A 10,401-nucleotide genomic window follows, 5' to 3' on the forward strand; every position below is an offset into this window, starting at 1 on the left:
GAAAAATGTTACAAATAATTTTTATTTTCAAGAAATTAGTAAAACATATACACCTGTATACCACTCCCTTCATGCCAGTAAAAACAACAGACTGGCAAACTTTTATTAGATAAATAGTCTTTTTATTTTTTGGATAAAAAAAATATTATTCTGTTGTTAAAAACTTGTACTTTGCTGCAGTTATAAAAAATCGTTATTCTGAATTTTTCAAAAATATTTGCATAAGTACGCTTTACCGAAACTAATTATACAATCACCGTATAATTTACACAAAAGGAAATTTTGATTTTCCTTTCATATGCACACACAATTTATATCACAGAACCTATACAGGCAATAATTATTTAATATATTTATTAGTATCAATGCTTTAAAAATAAGTTTTTTTTTAATTTAGAACCTCCGAAAATTGTAAAAAAAATATGAAAATCCTAAATTGTTTTAATGTAAAAAAGATATTGGATGATAAACTTGCTCAAGAATTATCTTAACTAACTTGCACTGTTAGCGTTACTAAACCATCCGGTAATTTCTTCATGTAGTTCCAAGCTTCCGTTCGTGTCATGTTACCAAGAGATTGGCCGTTTACTGATATTAATTCGTCGCCAGCTTTTAGCGTACCTTCTCTATCTGCTGCTCCACCTTGTAAATAAATTAATTTTAATTAATGATAATGATAATTCACATTTTAAAATTCATTAAAGTAGGCTTAATAACATCAAAACTGTTATATTGTTATAGTTATGTTACTCAAATCAAATGTAAATTATTGGTCTAAATATAAATTATTGTTCCATAAACAATATATGAGCCATTCACAGACCAAATAGATTAACTTCATTTGTAAATCCATAAGATAATTAGTTATACAAAAAATGTAAAAATAATAACAATTTTATATATTGTTACATTAAAGCTGTGCTCTAATATAACAGTATATAAAAATACATTCTACAATGTTTATTTAAATTTAAAGTTTAAAAGAAATTTTTTAAAATAATTTATATTATTAATTTTTATACTTTTTGTTTTATGGAGTTAATCAATTTGGCAAGTGATCTACTCATATCATATTATTGAAAGTGTACAGAGTTACATTTGGTTCAAACAATTATTTAATTGATAAATATATTATTTTTGTAAAATGTTACATATTTTTTAGCATTAATTAACAAGTACACAGTTTTATTTTGTTTAATCATACTGAAAAACTAAATTTTCTAAATGTAATTTAAAGCATGTATTTTAAATCAAAATTAATTTAACCAAATTTTAAATTATATTTCATTAAATTTGTTCTCTAGAATATAATTATGTAATTTGTAATAACATAAAACATGCTTTGGCACTAATAACATTAATTTAAAATATGAAAATTCAAGATTATAGTTGAATTACAGAACAAAATTGCTGACATAATTATCATTTGACACATCACAATTCCAGTTTTTTCAGTTATTCGTTTTTTTATTTTAATAAAAATGCAGAAATATTTATGGTAAATTAATTTTTAGGAATTAAAGTAGTATATAAGTATTCTTTCAACAAAAATAATAATTATTATTATAATTAGTAATATTTAAAAAATACGACTGATTACTTTAACTCAAACTAAATTTTATAATCTTTAATATAAACCAATCTAAATTATTTTTTTTAGAAAAATTTAACCAAGTATAATTTAATTTCAAAAATTATACATTAAAATTTGCTTCCAACAAGCAAAAACTTTTATAAATTCAAAGCCACGTTTAATCAGTATCAAACTTTTTTGGTCTTTGTTTATGAAAATTTAAAAAAAAAATACTTTACATGAAAATGAATAAATTCAACAAGAAGCTGTTACACAGTGGTTAGTATTATCTCTAAACAGTAATAAAAGTTGTGCGCCAGCTTAAATTAAAGTACTTTTTCTTAAGCTTGTACATAAATATAGCTTATGTTCTTACTAGAAAGTGCAAAATTATAAACTATGCGATTTTCTTCTTACCTTTAAATATTCTCTTAATCACAAGTGGTCTATCACCAAGAGGGGAATCTTTTCCTCCTTCAATGCCAAAACCCAGGCCTGTACCTTCCTTCAATAATTCCACAGACAGATGCCTTTGGCTGTTACTGTTTGAGACTAAATATAAAGGTAAGTATTTAAATGTAAGAATAAAGCATTCTATTGAATGTATTTAACTATATAAAATTTTACTAACTATTCTTATTTATTACAGTTGCATCTAGACTTTGACTACTATCACGACAGATTCCGTCCGGTGCTCGAGAAACTACCAGTTCCATTTCGGTGCAGGGTGATTTTAACAAAGCCTGAGCATCCCGGTGTGTGAGACCATCCATCTGCTGACCATTCACTTCTAATATTCTGTCTCCTTTTCTTAATCGTCCATCGCGATCAGCCAGACTTCCCGAAATGACTTTATGGACCTGTAAGCAGAATTTATACCGTTAGCTGTTTGATTCTGGTTTTAAATATGTTAACTTTGATACTTACTGTTATATCTCTGACTTCGCAGTCAATACCACCAGCTAAAGTAATGCCTATGCTACCGGTAGTGTGGGGCTTTTTCAGAATTACTGTTAAATCTGATGACTCCAAACTAACATTTGATCTTTCACTGCAGGTTGAATCAATTGAAGACATTCGACTGTGATCAACTGGCATTCTCTTGTGTTCTGGTTGCTGGACTGATTTTTTGAATCCATTAGCCTTAAATCCATTCTGTTGAACTGTGGCATTCTCAAATGTTTTGCGAATATCGCTAACACTGAGAGACCTAGAAGCGGTATCGATACCAGTATGTCTACTCTTATAATCTCTACTGCGATTAGTCAATCTAGTAAGAGATTCACATGACTCCGCGTATTCCAATTTTTTCAGTCCACCTGTACATCTGGGATTATCTACAAGAGATGTAGGTCTAGTTAATTTTGGCTTATCTTCTCGTAATTTTACCACATCTGTTGTTTCCAAACTACGTGGCTTCAGCGAAGGAGGTAATTTGGTTCCATTATCTTGACTTCCTCTTCTTCCCATTTCTTTCTTCAGCGTATGAGTTGGAGAAACTAAAGGTGTTGGCGAGAGAGCATCACTGCTATCACCGGATCTCTGAGCCCACTTCTCTGCCAGGGCACGGAAGTTGCGGACGCTGTCGGTGGTATCCGAAGGCATCCTCAGTACGGTTTTTTGATGGCTAAGGAAACGGGGACGGAATTCCGAATCGGAATTGGTTTCCGACATGGAGTCGTCTGCTAAATGTCTAGAGTCTTCAGTCTGCTGACTGGTACTAGATGTGGAATCATCATCTTGTTCACTCTGTCTTGCCCATCTGCTAATAACAGACCACTCTTCTACTTTACTTGTTCTAGTTTTGATGTCTTTACCATTTAATTCCGAAGACTCAAATGTTTTCGTTTCGGTTATTGCGACTGGCTGGGCCAAATATTTACCAGAGTTTACTTCTTGATATCTGTTAGACAGATAGGAATTAGTAGAACTTAAATTGTCATGACTATTATTATCTCCATGTTCTACAGGTAATTGAAAGACATCTTGTTTTTGAGAACTAGAATTACTACTACAGATGCTGGACGGAGGCGAAGGAGAAAGCGGAGAAGTCAGCGAAGAAGGTGGTGTTGGCGAAATCGAAGGAGTGCTGGCAGGTCTGGTCAGCTGTAAGGATTTACGCTTAAATGCAGGAGAATATTTAGGTAAATTGGCATTAGTCTGTTTCCACGACACATCCACAATTTGACTAAAATTGTATTTTTTATCACCGGATGCATCCGTCTCTTTACAATCCACAGATAAAACAGTTTCTGTCCTTAAATTGGAGTAATTCTGTACAGGTTTTGGCACATCTAATTTATTAAGTAATACTGAACTACAGCTGACAATCGTTGGCAATGATTTATTGACTGTTGGCAATGTAGCGGGTTTCTCCGGTATAACTAAACCTTTTAACTTGGATTGCTTTTTATCCAGAGGAGAAAATAGCGATCCACTACTGAATCTCTTATAACAGTCCTCTAATCTTCTCGGATAATTATAACCACCATAACTATACCTTTGATATCTAGACCATTGCGTCTGAGGATAGGATGACACTACGTCTGGTTTCTTAAATTGTTCCATAGCTATTTCATTTGGAATTGATATTAAACTGCTAGTAATATCTTTGTTGTTGTTAATTTCGTTCTTTTCCTTGTTTCCACCTCCAGATGATATATTACCAGTGCTATGCCACTTGCATTCTTTCAAATTAAAATCTGCAATAGGAGAATTCGACACTTTCACTTCGATTTTAGGAGATTCTTTAATGGCCGTTTCTTCTTTAAGAGTAGACGCTTTCGCCGTTTGATTCAACGACATCTCAGAACGAGAAAACATGGCTATCCTGTCCTTTACACTAACCTGCGCTTCATTATTTCTAGAATAACGAGAAGATATCCTGTTCACTCTCAAATTCTCTTCACTTTTCCATCTATTACCGATCTCTGGTTGCATGCGATTCTGCTTTTTGTCGTCAGTTTCGCTTAATATATGATGACCATTTTTTATCGTTTCATAAATGTCATTAGGTTTCGGAATGCTGCCGGAATCGACATTGTTATTTATTTCTTCCATTTTTAAATTACTTTCGTTGCTAGTTTCATTTTCTTCGGCTTTAATACTCGTTTCTTCGTCCACCTCGTTCGATTTCTCTTCTGCTTTTTGCCCATCTTCGTTCTTTTTTTCTTTACTCTCCCCTCCTCCGTCGTCGTCGTCGTCGTCGTTGTTGTCGTCGTCTTCCTTTTCTTTTGTAATCTGCATCGTCTCCTGTACTACTTGATGATTCTTTCCATGTATAAGTTCATCTAGTGCCGCGAGAGACTTCTCCTCGGGGGAATTCCTGAGCTTGCCATCAGGTAAATCCATTGGATAGATTACATACTGATTATTCGTTACTTTCACAGCATCTTCTAGAAACACTCCAGAATCCTCCAATCTGTTTTCGATAATGGCCGGCTCTGTATAATTTGGTGGAAACTCATCCCCGTCGGGTGGTTGCCTAAAAACTGTGGGTGGTAGAAACTGCTCATCCGGATAAGATACTACCTCCATTTTTTCTTCACCTGAATTTAAAAGAAAAGGTAAAAAAAATAAATCATATATAAGTAACTTTCTGTTACACTTTGACTGGAGTCGCACCTGCACTGGCTTACCTAGTAATTTTTTTTTTCTACTCACTTCTGGTTTGTCTGCACTTCGCAACCGACTAAGCATGCAACTTCACTATCTGTTATGAGTGGATGGCAGCAAAACAAGAATCGTTGGCCAGACATGACGGGCTAACGACCGCCATCGTCCAGCCACATTCCTAAGCCAATCCTGATCTCCTCTTTTTCTTATTTATTTTTTATATTTTTTTAACTCGAGTGTAATCTTAACAGTCCATTATTACTACTACTACTACTACTACTTATTAATTAATATTATAAATATTTTTCAGTATCGATACGTGCCAAGAAAAGGAGGTCAGAACACGAAGGTTACTTTTTAATAGTTTATACTGACAGCTCCAACAGTATACTGGTTCTTCAATGCTAACTAGTCTTCACGAAATTTCAAAACTAATTTTATTTTAAAATTCTCTCCGGGTTTATTCCGTAAAAAGAATGACACTTTATCTGGATCGTTTTTAAATTAGCCAATGACACGAATCGTAGCGCGTTACTGCGGGATAGTCATTTAAGGCAATTTCAACGGTGAATTCGCTTAGTTTTTAGTGTTGCCAGTCGGACTTTTTTTTTAATTTTCGAATAATTAAATGAGGAAAACTGTGAAACGATCCGCTTTGTGTAATTTTTAAAAATTTTTGCTTGTTAAGTCTGCTTCCGGGGCTCACAGTCCATTTTCTTACATACTTGAGAATCGTATTACCGCATTTATAAACAGTAGATAAGTTTTAATCTGTCGAATAATTAATAATTTTAACGTGTATTTTTGTATTGCAAACTGATTAAATTTTGATGGAGTAACTGGTTACGCAAGCATGAGCGTAACAAAACGTTTAAAAAAAAAAGAAAAGAAAATTGTATAAACGAAGGCGTGTATTCTCGATCTTCCTTCCACCCAAAGCCGCATTGTAAGTTGCAAAAATATGGAACTTCTGTTTCTAATTTGGTTGCACATAAAAATAAAATAATAAACTGAATGGAGTGACGTATACAAAGAAGCTGCTCACCCCCTTCAGAACAATCGTTTTTGGCTGTGGTTTTGCTAGATTTTTATCTGTATTCCAATGACTATGATTTTAGTGTAATCAACGTTGCATGTACAGACAGGCTTGGTTTATCGACCAAAACAATATTGTAATGGCTTAGTGAAGTTGTGAAAAAAGTGAACTTTTAACCAAAACAGATAAGGAAGGAGAATAATATTTAAAAAATATATATATATATTGAAGGGAGATACTAGTATGATGTGATTATTTTAACAATAACGTTGTGTGGGAGGATCCGGTTTCTCTGCATTGGTAGGGAGAACGAAAAATAATTATCTTGAAGATAAATCTTTGGGATGTTGGCTAGCTCATTCCTCCATCCCTATGAATAATTAGGCTCTTCAAGGAAATTAAATTGAATTATTTCGGGTGTTAAAGTCCATGGGAGGAAGTTCCGGTTCATCAGACATCAGGTATTTTATACCCAATATTGCAGTTTCCGTAGTAGGAAGAAAGTTGTCGCGAGCGTGACTTACCAAATCAGTGACGCAAGACGAGAAGAGGGTCACTATGGGGCACACCTGTTTATTTAGGACATTAAAATGAAGGAAAAACGCTCTTCCACCCTTTTTTCTTCTCTTAAAATTGTCTCAATTTACAGGATAATCCTGTTTTAGTGTCTGATTTAAGAAAGTTCTATTGTTACTTAACAAGAACACTGACAATATCCTCGTCGCAACTAATGCGACTTTCTAATTATTTACACATGACCGATTGCATAATGCGGTTATCACTTTATATATATATGTGTGTGTGTGTGTATATATATATATTTATATATTTTTATATATATGAGCAGTATATTTTTAATGGGATTACTCTAGTAAGTCAACTTAATCTCTCTTATCGATGTATTGCATCAGGTTCGCTTCATGCGCCTGCGAGTTTAAAAATCGTCGTATATGCGTATTAATAACCTTGAACACGTCCTTCCGAAGTATCTGGAACGCATTGGTGGGCATTATAATATACAATGGCATTTCATTGTTCTTTAAAAGCTATAAAACAATGGCGATCGACTTGCAACAATGCCATTCTTTTTAACTCGACCAGGATGTGTCAGCGAGCGGTCGAACCGATCAGAAAACTTGGACAAACGCACAAGGCGGGTCAAGCCCTCTACTCACTTAAAGGTTTTTCCTGTTTTGACCTGCCTTTGCGTTGTCCTTGTTACACTATCTCCATATATACATATTCAAGGATAGTTTTTGAGCGCACTTTTCTGAATTCGCTAATACATTCTCTGCTGTATATTGACATTACCTCGTTACAAAAAAAAGCACGAATGCTAATTGGCATGCAGGAGTGTACAAGTTATAATCATCATAAGAGTTTTTAAAGTATTAAAAAAAATGATTAAAGAACTAGTAATTACTACATTCTACATTCCGTCGCGGTTAAAGCACGTTTTTAACTTTTTACAGGTAGGGGAAAAAAGTTCTCTCCTTACCTTCATGCTACCTCGAGAGATTCTGTTGCAGAAAAGAAAAATTTGTTAGTGCCACTTGCGCACCTTTCTCCGTCTGTTGTTAGAGAAGTTTTAAAGCGAAGCGGACACGCTGAAACCTAAAGCTGCACTGACGACCTCTACCGAGCGAGTTTTTGACCGGTTTGTGACGTCAATAACTTCGCCCCTTCACTACTATTCTTATTATTTTTTTTTTTTACATCATCAGTTTCTGTTTCAATTCTTGCCAAGATTTCCAATTTATTAATGCCGTAGCATTACGAATCTGATCGGAATTTAATTGCAAATTGTTGCAGCAAAACTTTATACCCTTTACGCAAGCGAGTTAGGTATGAGTCATAAGCAAAATGAAAATTTTGTAAATAAAAATTGATAATTTCTCGCACACCACGCTCGAATTACTTTACTGAATTAGGAAACGATTATGTGGCGTGACTTGTACAAAATAGGGAAAATAAATAAATAAAGACCTGATAAATCGATAGAAATATATATATTTATTTAAATTCTTGTCAATCATCGTATCGTGTGAAAAATTAAAAAAAAAAAAAAAATTTTATACATAAAACGACGTTAAATTCCATTTTTAAATTTTAAATAAACGAAATTCGATTTCTTTTCTTTAATTGGTTAATTCGAATTTAAAAATTTAATCGATATCAATTTAATTGCTGTAGATTGGATGTTTAAAAAATAGTTACATCTCGATTGGCTAGTTTGAATTTAAAAAGTTANGCTTTCGATGGGTAGGCCTGGGTATCTTTGATGTACCTGTATATGTTCGAGGAGAGCATTCTATCTTCGTTCTTCTAGGAGGCACTGGAGGAGGCTTCGTATATTTTCTTAATAATACATTTTTAATTAAAATAATTACTCGTTAACGTGTAAATGAATTAATTAATTCGAAAATTTGAATCCGTATCGACGATTATTGGTCGATTTAAATTTTAAAATGCCCAATCACTTCTGCAAATATCTTTACGTAATCTTATACTCGTTTCATTAGTATAGTAGGTCGCTCGTTTCGTTTCGTGCGCATTTGCGTATAAATATACATCATTAATCACAGTAAAAATTCTATCCTTGAGACCATGGGTGGATCCAGATAATGTTTAGAATAGCTACAGATTGTTTTACTTCTCGAAAATTCCTGTTTATAATCAATTATTCAGACTTCGAACGAAAAAAAAATTTAAAATTGAGTACCAGATATACCTGATTTACTGGAATAATGGGTTTTGTTTTGTAAAATAGCTCTTCATTTTGTTTAGAAGATTATATATTATATTTTTCTTACCATATTTAAAGTATTAAATCTACATTTTAAAGAAACTACAGAATGATAAGAAGGAAACACTCCAGACCTTATGGAATGACGAATAAAGTAAATGACTTGCCTCTGAATTTATTATTAATTTTAAAAATAAAATTTAATGGATAAAACGAGATTTGAGCTTTCTATCATTAGACAATAGCATAAAATTAGATAATTATCGTGTAAACTCACCCTTTTCTTGCTCATTTCCATAATTACTTTCCTTCTCGTCTTTCCCTTGTGGAATTTCCTCCATGCTCTTCTCTTCGTTCTCCGCTTCTGTTAAAATTGAAGAAGAAGAATCTAGACCCGAGCTGTTCTCTTCTGTTGTGGAATCCTTTTCGACATTAAATAAATCTTTTAGGTTATCTTCCTCTATGGCGCATTCCTGTAGATCATCCCGCTGTACAATGGAATCTGAAGTATCCAGAATGTATCCGTTTGACTTCTCTTCTTGGCATTCCTCGTCGTCTTCGATTTTGAGCCTCGTATCACAATCTTTTTGAGTCTGTTCGGCTTCCGAATCGGTCGAACTTTAAACCATAACAAATAAATATTTTTAAAGTCACGTTCGGAAGATAAAGAGCGTAACGTTAAGAAAAATGCAATCGCTTTTTTTTTAAAGGTGTGGCTTTTTAAATCTACTATTGCCCGAACGACAGACGGTCCTACCGGTTTCTACAAATGGAAATTTTCCAAACGATTATAGCATTTAAACATATATGACAGCGCTAAAAGGATGGTTTCGGCCTTTAAAAATGAGTACAAAAATTACGCCTGCTTTGTCGTCATATTATATAAATTATTTTTAAAGATAAAAAAAAACAAAAATGCATTAACGTTACGCAGTTGTAAATTTTACGCGGCTTCTATTGTTAAGGTTTAAAAAAAAATTCAAAGATATGTACGTAGATTGGTGACGTCACTTAAAAAAATTTCTTTTCGAGTTTATTAGTATTTTGACTCCAGGTGGCGGCACTTGTTAAAAAAGCAGACTGTTTAATGAATTTTAAACTTATTTTTCTTACTAATAAAGCCTTTATTTATGCTAATTTAGTCGTTTTAATAAATATTTAGCGCTTTAAGAATAATACACGCGCGCTTCTTAGCGTACGAATGCATACAAATGCCTTTTTTTAGTGTCATACGTGGAAATTAGCCCTAAAATATAACTTTCGTGCATTTTAAATTATTCTAAAATAAATTCTGGATTAGGGATTCAATTAAAATATATTCTGGCTTCAAAAAAACTATTATTATTATTATTATTATTATTATTATTATTATTATTATTATCATTATCATCATTCATTACTTATTTATTTTCAATTATTGAGGGCTGTTGA

At 32.9% G+C, this 10,401-nt stretch overlaps 1 protein-coding gene across 3 annotated transcripts; it reads right to left on the minus strand.

Annotated features, from left to right (window-relative positions):
* Positions 1–46: 46 nt before the first annotated feature.
* On the minus strand, positions 47–9,587 carry LOC111640604. 3 transcript variants are annotated; one of them, XM_023386633.1, is made up of 5 exons: positions 9,248–9,587; positions 2,501–5,121; positions 2,205–2,433; positions 1,991–2,125; positions 47–642 (listed from the first exon to the last, which is right to left on the minus strand). In XM_023386633.1, the coding sequence occupies exons 1-5, from the start codon at positions 9,309–9,311 to the stop codon at positions 488–490; spliced, it is 3,204 nt and encodes a 1,067-aa protein (XP_023242401.1). In that variant the 5' UTR covers positions 9,312–9,587; the 3' UTR covers positions 47–487. The 3 variants fall into 3 exon arrangements, with proteins under 3 accessions (XP_023242401.1, XP_023242399.1, XP_023242400.1); XM_023386631.1 differs by lacking the exon at positions 9,248–9,587 and adding an exon at positions 5,212–7,710 and having other exon boundaries at positions 48–642; XM_023386632.1 differs by lacking the exon at positions 9,248–9,587 and adding an exon at positions 7,723–8,017 and having other exon boundaries at positions 49–642.
* Between the last annotated feature and the right edge of the window lie 814 nt (positions 9,588–10,401).

The sequence above is a fragment of the Centruroides sculpturatus genome, unplaced genomic scaffold (assembly GCF_000671375.1).
Source record: "Centruroides sculpturatus isolate CEXI.00-Female unplaced genomic scaffold, Cexi_2.0 scaffold1370, whole genome shotgun sequence".
Classification (NCBI taxonomy): domain Eukaryota; kingdom Metazoa; phylum Arthropoda; class Arachnida; order Scorpiones; family Buthidae; genus Centruroides; species Centruroides sculpturatus.